Raw genomic sequence first — 18160 nt, forward strand, 5'->3', positions numbered from 1 at the left:
CTACGTCTATTGACGTCGTCCCGGTTACGAGCGGCCTGCGCGCCCCCTGAGGGGCGCGCGCGGCGCACTCTGTGATCGGCGAGTCCGTGAGACTCGCCTGATCACCGATCCGTGTAAGGGGTCGATCCCGACCCCTTATCACGTGATCAGCTGTCAGCCAATGACAGCTGATCATGTGATAGAACGGAGCCGGTAATCGGCTATTATTCCTCCTCGCGCTGACAGCGCGAGGAGAGAAAAAAAAAGCCGATCACCGGCGGCCGTGATCGGGACATCAGTCCCGATCACGGCCATCAATACAAGGGACCACCTGCCACCTGCCTGTGCCCACCTGCCTCCCGCAGTGCCATCCTGAAGTAAAATAAAAGCAAAAGTGCCCCCCGTCAGTGCCCCCCGTCAGTGCCCATAGTGCCCACAGTGCCACCCACAGTGCCACCCACAGTGCCACCCACAGTGCCACCCCACAGTGCCACCCACAGTGCCACCCACAGTGCCACCCAATCTGCCTCAAAGGTGCTGCACCCCAGTGCCGCCCATCAGTGCCCAGCAGTGCCGCCCATCAGTGCCCAGCAGTGCCGCCCATCAGTGCCCAGCAGTGCCACCTATCAGAGCCACCTATCAGTGCCACCTATCAGTGCCCATCAGTCCCATCTATCTGTGGTACCTATCAGTGCCCATCCGTGCCACCCATCCGTGCCACTTATCCGTGCCACCCATCCGTGCCATCTTATCTGTGCCCATCTTTGCCCATCAGTGCCGCCTTATCTGTGCCCATCGGTGCCTCCTTATCTGTGCCTATTAGTGCCGCCTTAACTATGCCTATCAGTGCCCACCGGTGCAGCCTATCAGTGCCCACCAATGCAGCCCATCAGTGCCCACCAATGCAGCCCATCAGTGCCCACCAATGCAGCCTATCAGTGCCGCCTAATCAGCGCACTTCAATGAAGGAGAAAAATGACCCGTTTGCAAAATTTTATAACAAACTATTAAAACATGATTTTTTTTTTTTTTTTTTGCATCTTTTTTTGTTTGTTTAGCAAAAAATAAAACTCCGAGCTGTAACTAAATACCACCAAAAGAAAGCTCTATTTGTGGGAAAAAAATGATAAAAATTTCATTTGGGTACAGTGTTGTATGACCGCGTAATTGTCACTCAAAGTGCATCAGCGCTGAAAGCTGAAAATTGGTCTGGGACTGAGGGGGGTTTAAGTGCCCAGTAAGCAAGTGGTTAATCAGAAAAAAAATAAATGGTCCCTCCCACCTCCTAACACCTACGCTGAATAACCTGTGTAAGAAATATGTATATACTTACCTATTTTCAGGAAGCTCTGGTCCTGTCATGTGATATTCCCTGTGTCAGCCAGGGGTAAAGGAGAGAACACTTAAAGTGGAGTCAGTAGCTACAAATACTGTAGCTGTTGACTTTTAATAATCGGACATTTACCTATCCCAGGGTCCAGCGATGTGGGGGAATGAAGCCCCACTTGTCTCTCCCTCCTCTCTCTGCACTGCAATCATCTGGGGCCTAGGACATGTCCCAGATGATTGCCGAGAGGGAGGGGGAGAGGTGATCTCCCTTCCGGTGTCGCTGTGCAGAAGAAGAAGGGAAGAAGTGGGAGCTGAAACCCTCTAAAAAGAGGGTATCGGCTCCCCCCAAAAAAGGACATGCCAAATGTGGCATGTCAGGGGGTCACCTTCCCTTAAAGCGGGAGGTTCCTTTTTTGGGTGAAATTACGCTTTAACAACAGCTGATTACTTTATGCTTGGGAGCAGTGAGGTCACATATAGGCTCCTATGGCCCATCCAGTGTCGGTGCTCCCTCCTCTCCCCTGCAGCTGCCACTGACTGACACAGGGCTGGATAACATGGCTGAACCAAAGCGGCCTGAAGATAGGTAAGTATATAAATCATCCTACACAGGTTAGTCAGCGTAGATGTAAGGAGGGGGAGGGAATAATTTTAAGATTAGTTAGGTATAACCTAGAATTATACTTTAAAAAACAATTTGCTGCTAAAGATGTCTGCCAACACATGAGAATTCAATTTCTCAGTAGCAAAGAGGTTTAATTGTCACTGTAGCCCCTGACTTTTTCACATGACATCAGGAATTATATTTTCCTGTTTTTATTTTGTAGGTACGTAAGCGCAGCAAGGCATGCCGAGGAGGACTAAAAGAAAACGATGAACTGGTCTCCATCAATGGAAAACCCTGTGCTGGACTATCACATGCAGAGGCAATGCAGATAATAGACTCATCAGGTGGCAGTCTCCACATACGTGTTAAACGGTAAAAATCATTTTATTTATCTTAAATGTGAATTTAAAGCTTTCATTTAAAGTGACTCAATGTATAAAATAAATATTTGTTTGCACCAAATCCCTTTACAAACCCAGGTACAGTATTACCTTGTAAAAGTAGCAGTGGCATCTTCACAGTGCTGTACAGAGCCTGTACACTACAAATTGTCTACAGAAAGGGTGGGATACAAGACCAATCACCCTAAACAAAGAGAGAGAGCAGCAGTGACGGGTCTTTATTACAGGAAGCTCCTTCACAAAGGCATATTTTTTACACAGAATTATAGCACAGATGTGAAATAATCACACAAATCATATCAAGATTTAAGTAAGTATACACATGCCTCTTGTATTTAGACAATATTTTTTATCCTGGAGTTTATCTTTCATGCTGATAACTTGTAAGTGTAAATGTCTGAATAACCTTTATGTACTGTGTGGAGGAGTGCAAAACCAGACCATGCAGCTTAGTAATAAATACTTAAACAGCCTTTTCTGAGGGGGCCATCGCTTACTACTCATTCTGCCATTACTAGTTGCTTGAATGTCATGCTGATCCTTGACTTTACTAATTTAAGTCACTATCCTAGAACCTATAGATACGGAGCAGTGTTAATTTCGTATAGAAAGAGGAGGTTTCCCTTTGGGGAAGAAGAAGAGGAGACGTTTTTCCAGCCCTGTCACAGATCTCTAAAAAATCTGATTTGTCATTTGAGGACTCAGGTAGCTTAAAAGACCCAATGGACAGAAGGTCTGAGACGCAACTGCGAAGAGCGTGGCATGTCAATGCGGCAGCCATGGCTCCTGCTTTGGCGTTAGCCTGTGAGGCAAGAAATGTGGATGCATGGTTAGGCAGGCTCCCTGACCATGTTGCTAGAGGGAGTAATTCCAAAGAAATCACAGACTCTCTAGAGATAAAAGGCAAGTCTGTGGAATATTTAGCAGATGCGGCAGTGGAAACTGTCAGGAACACGGCTAAATCAGCGGCCCTCCTTAACTCTACAAGAAGGGCCACCTGGGTCAAGTCATGGGAAGGGGACCATATATCCAGGTCATGGCTCTGTGGTTTGCCCTTTGAGGGTTCCCAGATTTTTGGACCTGGCTTGGATCAGGTCTTGTCTTGGTCTTGTCGCGGTCAGCATAAAAGGGGAAAAAGTTCCCGGTAAAAGCGAGGAGAGAGAAGGGCAGGACGTTTTTTTGCCTCCCCCAACCAAGGCCAATTCAAGGTCAAGAAGGACGTGAATAGAAGGTGGGGGAAGGGAAAGAGCAGACAAAAAGGTGGCCTGCTCTTTCCTGGACCTAAAGATACCACCAAGCAGTCAAAGTGACGCCAGCATCAGGGTAGGGGGGAGACTTTCTCGCTTTGTCCCTCAGTGGAGCAGAATCTCCGAAAGCCCTATATCTTACAGATCTTGACAGAGGGCTATCGGCTGGAACTTCTCTCCCTCCCTCTCAAAACTTTATTCTGACCCATCTCCCCAAGGATACTTCAAGGGCAGCAGGGTTTTTGGACAACTTGCAGGGATTGGCGTACCAAGAGGTGATCGTCCCCGTCCCACCGGGGATTTTACTTCCATGTTTTCATCGTCCAAAAACCATCAGGTAAATTTCACCTGATATTAAACCTCAGAAAGCTGAACAGGTTTTTGCGACAAAAGAGCTTCCAGATGGAGAGTACATACACTGTGCGCAGGCATCTATTAAAAGATGCTTTTTTGGTCACAGTAGATCTGAGGGACGCTTATCTTCATATCCCGATTGCCCGAGAACACCAATCCCTGTTGAGATTCGCAGTCCTTGCGAGCAAGGGGATTCAACACTGGCAATTCCGAACTCTTCGCTTTGGATTAACTGCAAGCGCAAGGATTTTCACAACGGTCCTGGCGGAGGTTGTAGCTTACCTACATCTACAGGGGGTATCCCTTATACCCTACCTAGACGACCTCCTGGTCTATGGGCAGTCTCTAGAACAGGTGGGAGTAGACCTAGGCAGAGTGACTGCAACTACTGAGACCCAAACTGCAAATCTTCTCTTAAAGTGGTTGTATAGTAATTTTTGGGACTCTTACCTACAGGAAAGCCTATAATAAGGCTTACCCGTAGGTAAAAAAAAATCTCCTAAACCGGTATGGTTTAGGAGATATTCCCCTCGCAATGCGCCGTTGACTGCAGTGGTGCATTCGCACAGGGGATTCTTGGCTGAAAGTCCGGCAGACGCCAGACCCTGCCGGGAAGAAATCGATGTGGGTGATGAACAAGATAGAAAATGACGATATCGCGGCTCCGGCCACTCACAGCGCCAGAGCCGCGATACCCGGAAGAAACACAGAGGGAACATGTCAGCTCCCTCGGCGTGGATCGAGCCAGATGTCGGGGCCTCGTTCTAAGGTAAGTATTTCATAATGAGTTAGTATGTGGTGCATACTAGCTCATTATGCCTTTTCCTTTGCAGGTGAGTAAAAAAAAAAACATCAGTGGGTATACAACCGCTTTAACCTAGCAGCCTCCCAATGGCAGCGGCCCCAAGAGAAGTAGAACACTTAAGAAAGGCATCCCAAATATTTGTCACCTCCCTCTGCCACCTTCTGGGTGCTCCCCAGGTCTGATAAATATTCATAGCTCAGTGATTTATCTTCCCTGCTCTACTTTCTGAAATCTCCCTTGAGAAACAGACAGGAGCAATAAATCAATCAGCCTAGGACAGTGGTCACCAACCTTTCGGACCTCCTGGACCACTAAACTTACAATTCTGAATCCCACGGACCACTAACATGAACTTTACATGCCTTATACACACAATGCTATGACAATCTGCATCACGCTGCTGCCTTTCGCAAACTCACCATTGGATCTCACCCCCTTATCCAGCCACGTGCTAGAGCTCGGTTGTCATGAAAATCTCACGAAGAGATTGTCCTCCAGGTCTTCTGATGTACGATCGTCGCGGGTACGCACGATCGTACGAACGCCCTTACGTTCGTACACAGGTGCGCGTGCGCGGGCACGAGCACGGTCGCCTGCGTGCGTCCGTATTGGCGCCAAACGGCCTATTTAAACCAGCCTCTTGCCAACAGTCTTTGCTGTCTGCTCTACAGCGTTATATCTGTGAGACCTGATCCGTATTGTTTGTTCCTGTTTGACCCGGCCTGCCTGTGACCTATCTGCTATCCGCCTGCACCCGACCTCGGCTTGTTGTGACTATTCTCCTGCCTGTTCCCTTGTACTTCGTTCCTGTCTGGTATCCGATCCGGCTTGCTCTGACCATCCGTCTGCTAAAAGGGTAACCTGCTTATACTGAACTGTGTCATCTGCTACAAGTAACCTGCTAGTATTGCACTGTCCATCTGCTCCTAGTGCCTGCTTATATTGACTGTTTATCTGCTGCAAGCACTTGTGTATATTACACTGTTCACCTGCTACAAGTGGCCTGCTTTCCTGCACTGCTTATTGCCAAGTTACCTGCTCCTTTGAACTGTGTATCTGCTATAAACTACCTGCTGATCCCTTCACTGTGATTACCTTCTCCACTGAACCTCGCCTACCCATCCTACCCATCTGTTGATCCTGCCAGGCACCTGTACCCCTCCTTACTCCTGTGTTCCCTGTTACATTGCCAGGAAACCAGTAGTGGGAGTCGTAAAGGAGGCCTCTCTCCGCAATCCGGGCTCGCTACTAGAAGGTACGTGACAGTAGCAGACAGCCAATGTCTGAGCCCGAGCGGGGAGCCTCCGCCATGGAAGAACTTTGTCAACACCTGGCAGGACTGTCTGAGGCAGTTAAGAGCCTTCAACAAGGCTACACTCGGCTGGAGGAACGGGTAATTGCTCTTTCCAACCCCTCCGGATCCTTGGGGGCCCCTCAACCATCAGTTTCTTCAGCTGAAGCAGGTCCAACACCTACAGTTGTGATGTTACCACCAGAACCTAAAGTTCCCACACCCGAGCGATTTTCTGGGAATCGCAGTGGCTTCAGGGCCTTCCGCAACTCCTGCGAATTATATTTTGCCCTCCAACCACGGACCTTCTCTTTAGAGGCTACCAAGGTGGGTTTTGTGGTGTCTCTACTCTCTGGAGACCCCCAGACCTGGGCCCACCGCCTGTTAGAAAACAAGGAAGCAGCGTTGACTAATCTTTCTACCTTTTTTGATGCTATGGCTCAATTGTATGAAGATCCTCAACTTTCAGCAACTGCAGAAACCGCTTTGTGGACCCTCCAGCAGGGACGAAGGGCGGTGGAAGATTATGTGGCCGAGTTCAGGCGATGGGGTGCGGATACGAACTGGAATGATGCTGCCCTTCGCCATCAGTTCCGCATGGGACTCTCTGATTCTTTGAAGGATGAGCTTGCTAGAGTCGGTGTTCCACAGACATTAAACGCACTAATTGACTTGGCGATACAGATCGATCGTCGTCTAAGAGAGAGGAGAGCTGAGAGGGCCACTGGTTTCTCTCGTCCAACCTGGATGCTTCCAAAGGCCCCAAGCCATTTATATCCAGCACCTGCCACCCGATCCACGTCTGACACACCTGAGCCAATGCAACTTGGAGTCTTGCGGCCATCTCTTACCCCCGAAGAACGTCAACGTCGGTGGAATAATAACTACATTCCCTGATGATGGAACCTCCCAGGGAGAAAACTATGGAGTCTGGTAAGCCTGATGTGAATGAGGACAGGGTGCCTGTTGGGACAATGAAACCCGTAGCCACAAAGGGAGCAGAGTCAGGAAAGTCTGCCACTGTGTGTTTGAGGCTTAACTTTGTCCCGGCTGAAGAATTACAGACTCTGATATATTGTCTGACATAATTTCTGAATTATTCTATAAAAGGATTGAAATGAGTTATAAAAACTCTAATAAAAAAAAGAGCGGATTTTGTAGGCATAACATGAGACAGAAAATAAAATATAATATCTTTAATATATATATATATAATAAAATTACATTTGAACAGACACCCTTACTAACTGACCAGGTCAACAGATACTCAATAAAAGGACATGGAAAAAGAGGGATCTAAAAATATGGTTTATGTTAATATGTCAGTAAATATGTACTTTCCAATGCACCAAAAAACCGTATGCACTGCTTAGATATCCAATATATGCAGTATAACACTGAATATTCATTTTTCTTTTTTTGTATTTTAATTTTGCATCAGCGCCTACCCAGTATGTTCTGAGGAAGCTATTGACAAATAGCGTTGACAAAGAAGGCAGAAGGCATGGAAAAGTTCTTGGATACCATTAATTAAAGCGGCTCTTCACCCTAAAGGGGAAGTTCCGCTAATCTTATCCCTCCCCCCCTCCGGTGCCACAATCGGCACCTTTCAGGGGGGAGGGGGGTGCAGTTACCTGGATAATCCAGGTAACTGCACCCACTTCCGGCCAGACCGCCGCAGACCCCCGCAGACGCTTCGCCCCCCCCCCGTTGTGTTCTGGGAAACACACAGTTCCCAGAGACACTGCGGGGGACCCAAAGAGACGCGCAGCGCGACTCGCGCATGCGCAGTAGGGAACCGGGCAGTGAAACCGCCATGCTTCACTTCCCGATTCCCTGACAGAGGATGGCGGCGGTGGCAGCAGCGAGACGAGCGATCGCTCGTCATCTGCCGCCGACATCACTGGAATCTGGGACAGGTAAGTGTGATTTTATTAAAAGTCAGCAGCTGCAATATTAGTAGCTGCTGGCTTTTAATATTTTTTTTTTAGGTGCAGCTCCTCTTTAATACCTTTATACAGCAATTTGTTATCCACTACGGATCCTACATCATACAATTTAGATCCCTCTTTTTCCATGTCCTTTTATTGAGTATCTGTTGACCTTGTCATTTAGTAAGGGTGTCTGTGTCTGTTCAAATGCAATTTTATTATGTATATTAAAGATATTATATTTTATTTTCTGTCTCATGTAATGTGTACAAAATCGCTCTTTTTTTAATTAGAAATTTTATAACTAATTTCAATCCTTTTATATAATCATTGGATGGTGGCATAGTGGGAGTCCTTCCTTTCTTCTGAATTATTCTCTGACACTGTGTCCCTTGGAGAAAGATGGACTGATAGTGATCCTGAGCAGCAGTTTGAGCCTATAGAGAAGGATATTCTCTTACCCACTTGTACCTCCAGTAATAGGCCTGAACCGTCCACCACCGCATCTCCTGTTCTCTGTCTGTCAAGGTCTCCAGAAGAGGAGCAGTGGGCTTACTGTGCTAAAACCACAAATGTTGCTGTGCGAGTATCCTCTTCATTTACAAGTGTTTCTCAAAAGCCTGATACCATTGTAGGTTACTCTGTTAAGTGTGCTCCAGATACTTCAGTGTTACCTGGCTGTGGAGACCCTAAACTGCTGCCAAAATGGTCTAAATTACAACGCATTGTAATGAAAAAGGTAGCTGAGGAGGTTACCTGTACCCGTATGTGCCAGAGACTCTAATTTCTGAAATCCAATGTAGACGAGTACAGTGGATTGATGTCGCCATCAGAGACTATTTGAAAAATTCTGCAGTTTGTGATGGAAAGTAACTGTCACCCAGAAATGCAGGAAGATACACTACTATCTTGCAAACCTGGGATTGTGGTTGGCACATTTACTGTGTTATCATTAGACGGTCTAATCAAGCTGACCTACATCATTATATTACTACCATTGGATCATCTGGGAAGCCAATCCAATTGCCTCATGCACGTTAATACAGGTGATGCCACAAGCGTTTGTTCCCAAGTCAGCATGGAACATAGCTCTGTTGCTCAGTTTAGCTGTGATTGTGCCACAGGAAGTAGTACTTCACATGGAAGGAATCCTGTTGTGGGGACACTCCTGCCTGTGCTGTTTGCTGCTGGACTGTGCTCATACCAGTAGTCACATGAAGTGCCATGAAAGTGATGTATTGGCCTGTTGCTTTGGAATTGTCAATATATCTCACTATGCAAAGTGATATGCTGATCTGTTGCTTTGAAAATTCAGCATATCCTTGTCCTCCATGTGGGAGGAAAATAGCCTCAGTCTCCTGGAAAAGGCTGAGTAATGTTCAGGTTTCTGTGTTGCCTGTGTGAAAGTTTGCAGCACTACAGTTCAAGTCTTTAGTCCCTGAAATCAGTGACTGGGGACACGTTGCTGTTACTCTATAATGGAACACTATGGTGTTACTTCAAAACCCAATGAAAGTACCTGTTGGACTTTGGTGTGACAGAGCCAGCAAGAATGTTCTCAATAAAGTTTGTACCTACTGAATGGGGATACAGAGACAGTAGGATTCTTCAAAGAGATAAAAGAAAAAAAAAGTCTGTGTCTATTGGACTCTGGGATATCAGAGACAATGTGACATTCTAGTTAGGTAGTTAGATAGGCTGTACTTTGGTGCCTGGGGCCAGTTCACATCTGAAACCTAGACTACACGGATGGCAATGTATGAACAAGTGACTTTTTGTTTTACTGTCACTAGATGGCAGCAAAGTAGCCAATCTAAGTGAACAACAAATTCTTTATCTTCATAGGAAAATGTTTAGGAATTTAGTGCTTTAAGTATATAGATAGGATGTATATATACTCTTCGGAAAAATGGTGTCACTCTCTTGGGCGTGGGGCCCTGTTTCCACATGTTGATAGTTCAGTGTACAGTTAATAGCGAGGACTGTAGTGTATGTGAAAATATACTAATGTGAGTTTACCTTATACACTTTTGTCTTCCTTGGCTGAGAGTAGACAATGTTTTAAATAGAAATATATAGATATGTGTTTTCTTCAATGTAATGGATAGTGATAATATTTGTCTTTTTCGGCTGAGGACAGACAACATTTCAAATGTATACACAAATGTTGCCGTAGGATAGATAGTACTATAATTGTAGATGTAGTATAATGTGTTGCAAAATAAATAAATATATATATATATATATATATATATATATATATATATATATACATTTACATATACCGTGTCTTCTTTGGCTTAGGCCCCTTTCACACATGCGGACAGTATGTCCGTATTTCATCCATCCGTTTGCGGATGAACTACGGACATACATGCATCCCTATGGGATAGCGGGTGTCTGCGGATGAACATCCGCAGACACCCGCTATTGTCCGCCTCCGCAACAGTCCGATTCTGCAGACGGAGGAAAATCCTATTTTTCTATCCGTCTGCAGAGCGGATCGGATGAACACGGACAGACGGGCCGTGCTCATCCGATCCCCATAGAGGAGAATGGAGAGCTGACAGGGCGGTCCCTGCACAGTGTGCGGAGACCGCCCCGTCCGCCGCTGGCTAAGCGGGGACAACGGAGCGATCCCCGCTGAGCGAGCGGATCATCACGGGGCAGATCAGTGAAAGGGACCTAAGGAGAGACTATATCTCAAATTTTTGTGCAGTAATGTTCATTTTCTATTAGGATTGAATAGTCAATTACTAGTGTGTGTTTCTACTTGTGTCTTTCTTGGCTGAGGAGAAACAATGCCTTAAATTGGTTCAACACCAATATTTTCTATTAATTTTCGTATAGTATATTAGTTAGATAGTTAGGAAGTAATTGGAAAGAAGAGTGGTCAAGTCTCAAATTGCGCAGATTGTTAATAGATGTGAGCAAATGTTGGTAACGAGAGCAGCTCGTTAAGTGAAAAAGCATATGTGAAGAGGAAATTAATTGATAAATTAATTTAAACCACGTTCTCTGTATCAATTATACTGAACCACATGAACACCACTATTTCATAGAAGAAAGACCATATTGGAGAGTATGGGACTTTAAGGGTGCTTATTGCTACAAATAAATATACCACAGTAAAAATTTTGTAAAAAGATATTTTTATTTCAAAAAGAGAATAACATTAAAAAGGTCACTTTCTTCATACAATTTTCCACGCAATCGTTCTACATGTTTTGCCTTGTGGCTTCTTCAGGAAATGCATGGACTTTATTTTTAATACATAAATACAGAGATAAGTCACCAAAAGAAAAAGTACATATAAGAGACAAAAGAAAAAAGGAGAAAGTTACATCAAAAAACATATTTTTGCACATGATATAATACATACATGCATGCATCCTTGTAGATAGCAGGAGTTTCCCAACCGGAGGTTCTAGCCTCAATGTTTTGAGAATTCGGAACCAGATTTATAGTAGAGAGATTAGGTCAGAGCGAATTTCAGGACACAGAAGGTCCCACCGACCAAAAACTTCCATACTTAGCCGGGTCACCCACAGAGAGAGGCATAAGTCAGTGACTTGTATATGATTTTAAAACAATGATTCCTGTGGATCAATTAAAGTGTTAGTATTAGGGATGGGCGGTTCGGCCCGAGCATAAGCTCGGGCTGAACTTTGGTTGTTTGGACGTTCTGCGAATTTGTGGTGTGGTGTTTGCGGCAAATTCTAAACCCGTGGAACACCGTTAAAGTCTATGGGAACACTAACATGAAAAACCAAAATGCTAATTTTAAAGACTTATATGCCTTATATGACTTATAAGTTATTGTCATAAAAAATGTTTGGGGGCCCAGGTCCTGCCCAAGGGGACATGTATCAATGCAAAAAAAAGTTTTAAAAACTGAAGTTTTTTTAGAAGTGATTTTAATAATGCATAAAGTGAAACAATAAAAATGAAATATGGTACCTGGGGGGGGAGGGGGTCCTTAATATGCCTGCAAAGTGGCACAGTTTTCCCATGTTTATAACAGTGCCACAGTAAAATTACATTTCTAAAGTAAAAAATGGCATTTAAAACTGATTGTGGCTGTAATGAATTTTCAGGTCTCGGCAATATAGTTGAAAATCATTGAAAAAAAGCTACATGGGTTCCCCTCAGTCCATTACCAGGCCCTTCAGGTCTGGTATGGATATTAAGGGGAACCCTGTGTCAAATATGGGGACAAGGTGCTTTGGGGGGCTACTCCAAAGCATCCACCCCATGTTGAGGGCATGTGGCCTGGTAAGGTTCAGGAGGGGAGGCTCTCTCATCTCCCCCACTTTTCCTGTGGCCTGCCAGGTTGTGTGCTCGGACATGGGTCTGATATGGATTTTTGGGGGACCCCTACGCCATTTTTTTTATTTTGGCGCAGGGTTCGCCTTAACATCCATACCAGACCTGAAGGGCCTGGTATGGATTTTGGGGGGACCTCCACACAATTTTTTTAAACATTTTGGTTCGGGGTTCCCCTTAACATTCATACCGGACCCAAAGGACCTGGTAATGGACTGGGTGGGGGGGGGGGGACCATGTCGTTTTTTATATTGCTGAGACCCGACAATTCATTACAACCACGGTCAGTTTTAAATGACAATTTTTCCTTTCCTTTTTGTCAGTTCCCAAGCTCTGGTGCAAACCGAACCGGGCAGTGTTCTGCTCATCCCTAGTTAGTATGACATGTCAGCGTCCGTGCATGTCTGTCTCTATACTTGGTTAAGATATTAGATCCTTCAACAGGAAGAAAAAGGTATGTGCTTACATATGAAACTCCTTTTAAATGGATAACTGGGAGCCTATTGTTCACTGTTGACAGCGGTAATTACCTGGACTGTATAGGGCCAAGATCAGGTCTCTGAAAGTGAGATAACATTAGGGCATAAGCAAAGCAATATAGTTGTAAAAAGATCCCCTATGTATTAATTTAGTAAAGTTTAAAAGTTCCTGCTTATGTATAAGAACTTGCCTTCATATGCTATTTTATCCATGGGTACAGAGACTCCAAAGGAGAATGAGGCATAAGAATGACCATAAATGAAGAGAGTAAGTATGCAGGTAAGAATAAAGAACAAACAGGGGGACAAAGCCATAAGTATATCACACCATTTGTATTTAAATTATGCTCTGTGAGTACATTGCATCGAGAGATATCGAGCTATTACTGAGCTAAATGAATCTACTTGTCAGCAGTTTCATGTTGTATGAGGCTCCTAGGGACTCCAGCAGCATGACTGAGACTGCATGAGTCTCTTTATACCCCTCCCCAGTGCGTTAGATGGACGTGACGTGTAACATCATGCCGTAATGATGCAGAGTGGACACCATGGAGGAAACCATGGAGGAAAAGAGACATCACAGAGAGAACGCGACCCCTCCACCGAAGCCCCACCCTGCGCCAAAGGCCGACAGATAGAGGGACCACTGCACACGGACATGCCCAGAGGGCATGCCGAGTGCGTTGACAAAATCACATACATCGGCCAACCGTCCACAAGCCGTGACACAGTGGGAACAAACATCCCACTGCAAAAGAGCAATACCTTGATTCCGGACCCACAAGGAGGTTCCTGTTTCCACGGGAGCTCAGCATGTGATCTCTTGTAAACAAAGGCCATACTGTTGTGGGCCCCTGGGCATCCATGCAGGGATCCTGTGGCAAGTACCTGGTGAGGCCCGCAAGATTCCGTGCCCGATGGAGCGCTCTGAAATACATTTTTTTTTTGGAGTGTGTTTGTATTTCAACCCCAGCAGTTTATATATAATTCAAAAACATGTTATGGGAATCAGGCCAGGAACATGGATGCATCCTTACAATAATACATATAATCCAAGTACATTACAGTTTTCACAAATACATGGATATATGACATTAAACTATCATCTAGTGATTCCTAGTGAGTACCTCTCTGCACAGAGAGGAATATTTGAAGGGATTTTTGACAATCATTAAAAAAGACCCCCAAAAGTGACTTGCATCCAAATTGACATTGCAGCATGGTATCCATAGGAAGGTGGGGAGATAAGGGTATATGAGGTTAATCCATACTGATGGGACTGAGAGACTAGGGTAGAGAGAGACACAGAATTATCAGGGGCTTGTAGCTGATGCCCATCTAGTTGCCTGTAATAGATAAATCCATTTTGCTTTGAGCTGTAATAGCTTTTTGTCAATAGCCCCACTTCTTTCATGTGGGGGGATATGTTCCAAGGCAAAGAAGCCGATCATTTTCAGGTTATGGTTGTGGTACAGTCCCATATGTCTGCTAATAGGGGTTTCCATTTTGCGTTTGGAAATAGCAGAGACATGGTCCCTAATTCTACAAAAGTAAGGGTGTTTTGTTTTGCCCACATAGAATGCTCTGCAACAACAGATTGACAGGTGATTCTATGTCTGGGCATCTATGAAGTGTTTTTGGAGAGATCAATATTTTTACCTCTCAAAATAAGTGTTACATTTACCACATGGATATGTGCCTAATTTGTCTGTTTTAATTGTCTTTTTCCCAATATGGTGGCTTGCTACCTACCATAGTATCTTTAATGGACTTTGACCGTTTAAGCTGGATTTCTGGATAGGGCTTGATAAACGTATTCATTTTTTGATCAGCAGTGAGGAGGTACCAGAACTTCTTATATACATTCCGCACCTTCCCATGTTGTCTATTGTATATAGTAATTATCCTTGTTGATCCAGACTGTATTTCTCTTCTTGGTTTGTAGATTAATGCATTTTCTGTCCTGAATTTTTACTTTATTGTAAGCCTTCCTAAGGCAGGTCCTTCTATAACCCCTCACAAGCAAACGTTCTTGCAACATAGAAGCTTCCCTCTTAAAATCTTCATCTAATGTGCAATTACGTCTCAGTCTGAGGTACTGACTATATGGACTACTTCTAATAAGTTGCTTTAAATGCGAGCTAGTTGCATGCAGCAATGTATTGCCGGCAGACGGCTTTCTGTACAGGGTTGAGAATAAAGTTCTTAATTCTTTCAGGAAAATGTCAATGTCAAGAAAGGTTATTTTTTATTGACTGTGGCTATATGTAAAATTTTTTTATTTCAAAAGAGCTTTATTAAAATATAAATCCAGAAAAACATTTGCATAGTATAGACAGAGTTGACATCTGCCGGTACATACACCGCATCACAAAGAAAATAAACCCATAACGTGATATATATCTCAAACTGTAAACAGAAATGACATCCGTAGGTTACGCATCATAGCATACATTGCAGCAGTAAGCATTACTATCTAAATCATAAAGGAAGATGTCTACAAAGCCAAAACTGGAGAAATAAACCAGGGAAAAAAAAAAACGAAGAGAAGAGAAAAAAAACGAAAAAAAAAAAAAATTTATAAAAGAAAATTGGTCAGTTACTGAGTCTATATAGGACCCATGGGTTCCATTTTGCATCAAATATAGGAGTGGAATCCTGTAGCGTATGGAAAAAAATTTCCGACAACATAGTGTGATCAGTACGTGATAATACCTGAGTAAAAGGGACAGCAGAAGTCTTCCAGTGTAGAGCTACAGTCCAAAGCATAGCAACACATATGGAATGAATCAACCTCACCAGCGGCTTGGGAACATCCGGAGGGGTCTGAAAAAGTAGGCAGTGGTGAAGTGTCAAAGATAACGTTCTCCCGGCTAGGGTATCAAGAAGACCTAACACCTCCCTCCAGGTTGGCTGGGCTATATGTAAATTTTAAGTTATAGGCATTGTGTTGTAAACTCTCCAAAAATACATTTAGTTCCTCTTTTGATCTTGCTCAGACAATGAAGACATTATCTATGTAACGATGCCAACATAATATATTACTTAGTTCTACAACTTTTTCTTCTTTAGAAAATAGATCACGCTCCCACCCCCCCAGGTACAGGTTGGCATAAGAGGGAGCACAGCCCGCCCCCATGACCACCCCTTGCACCTGAAGGTAGTGGGATCGCTTGAATACAAACATATTATTCGTAAGAATGAAACTGAGCATTTCTATGATAAAATTGTTGTACTTACGAGAGTCTATGTCCCTTTCATCAATAAATCCACATATTGCTTGTATTCCTTGCATGTGTGGAATGGAATTGTACAGTGCCTCAGTGTTGATGGCAACTAACTAAGTCTATCAATAATTTTAGGTAGTTCAGTCATATCTTTGATGTGTGAAGACAGGCTTTTTACATGTGGCTAAACTGTACTCATCTATAATCTGGCTAGAGTTTTCTGTTAAAGATCCGTAGCCAGATATAACTGGATGCCCAGGTGGGGGTAACATCCCTTTGTGCACCTTGGGCAATGCATAGAATGTAGGGATAAGAGAGTTAGTGATGTCTAGAAATTTGAATCAGAATGTCCCATATTTCTTGGTACTTTGTACCACAAATGATTGTGGTACAAATTTGTACCATTCACTATTACAGTCATAGAACATTTTCTCATAACCGTCTATTCTCATGATAACAATGTTCCCTCCTTTGTCAGAAGGTTTCACAACAATATTGTTATTATTTTTTAAAGAGTTCAATGCTTGTTTTAAATTATGTGAAAGGTTGGGCTGGGGACCGCTATTTCATACAGTAAAGCGCAAGTGCATGATTATAAGTGCATATTCCAAAAAACATTTACAAAAAACTTGGCTAAATGTTTTGTAAATGTTTTTTGGAATATGCACTTATAATCATGCACTTGCACTTCACTGTATGGTATAGTGGTTTTCACATGGTTTGGTATATTGAAATTGATACACTACACAGAGAGCATGGTTTAAATTCATTTATCAATTCATTTTTTCTTCAGTTTTTGATGTATTGTCATTTGCTTTATTTCATTTTTCATCTGGTTTTGTGTGTAATGCAATAGGCATTTGTAACTCAAAATGTATTCTTTCATACCCCCCCCTCCCTATCCACATTTTGCCAGGACATCCACTCTCAGGCTTGAGAGTATATATTTTTTTTGCAAACTCCAAGGATGTAGTTTCCTTGGCAGGGGGAGAATGTAGCACCCTAGTCCTAGAATAGGGCTACAGGTAAATTTAGTTATGCTGGGTGGTAGCCAGCTGGCTTATTTGTAGTGTTTAGTTGTCAAATGGCTTCTGTCCTAATCCTGTTTAGCTGTGGTTTCTCCCTTTTGTCTGTAGGTGGTGCCGTTGCCTTTGACATTAATATGATGAGCTACAGTGAGCTCAGGTTATGGATAAACATAGCTTTCTCAGCCAATCATATTTGCTGCTATGCTTGCTGGGAAAAGGTATTATTCGGAAGGAGTCAGGTGATATTGGTCTTTCCCACCCGAGGGCTTTCACACTGGAGCGGTGCTCTGGCAGGACGGTAAAAAAAAGTCCTGCTAGCAGCATCTTTGGAGTGGTGTATACATATACAATATACATTGAAATCAATGGAGAAGCACGACTATACCGCCAGCAAAGCTTTGCAGTTTTTAACCCTTTCTCGCCCGCTAGCGGGAGGGTAATAGCACCGCAAATCCGACACTAAAGCGGCACTAAAAATAGTGGTGCTTTACCACCGATGCTCCACCTGCCCCAGTGTGAAAGGGGCCTAAGGGAGCTGCCTCCAGGTGTTAATCATACAAGATCTCGGATCATTCATGGACATTATGTTTTAACAAATGTTTTAAAATTATGTGTGCTTACTCACACACACATTTTTTGTATACCTTTATTCCAGTTGCTATATAATTTTATTTTATCACCATATCTAGCGCCGCTGTTCACCCCTGTTCTTGAAAGATCCAAGCATGGGTATTCTTTGCCATCTCTATTCTGGTGCACTTATAATTCCACCTGTTTCTCCTCAAAGGGGAATCCTTTGCGTAAGATACGTCTATGCCTCACTTCTCCTTTCTACTATCAGCCATGTTAAATTCTGTCAATGTTGAGGAGCAGCTCTGCTCCCTAGAAGGGGTGGCAACGTGGACTTCTCACTGCTCACAAGATGGTGGCTGCTCTCTCCACTTCCCATGCAGGTTTTACCATCATAACATGTCTACATGTGGCACCAAATCTCATGGGAATCCTGTGTCCTAAATCCCCACTCTGGGATACTTTTCCAAAGGGGCCAACCAATATAGTCACTACACACCCAGCAGATATTTGATTGGCTGACTAAACCTTCATCAACTAAATACTCCCAGGCGCAGAGCTGCCAGTTGTCTGCCAGCGATACTAA

General features: G+C 43.9%; 1 protein-coding gene across 1 annotated transcript in view; it reads left to right on the forward strand.

Annotated features, from left to right (window-relative positions):
• The window catches only part of SYNPO2L (synaptopodin 2 like), a 170059-nt gene that overhangs the window by 60297 nt on the left and 91602 nt on the right, over window positions 1–18160 (forward strand). Inside the window, exon 2 of the mRNA XM_077454552.1 lies at window positions 2136–2287. Within this exon, the coding sequence (XP_077310678.1) occupies window positions 2136–2287 (152 nt within the window). The remainder of the gene's footprint in view (window positions 1–2135; window positions 2288–18160) is intronic.

Source organism: Lithobates pipiens, unplaced genomic scaffold (assembly GCF_037356315.1).
Source record: "Lithobates pipiens isolate NorthernLeopardFrog02 unplaced genomic scaffold, aLitPip1_a1.2 Scaffold_25, whole genome shotgun sequence".
Taxonomy (NCBI): Eukaryota; Metazoa; Chordata; class Amphibia; order Anura; family Ranidae; genus Lithobates; species Lithobates pipiens.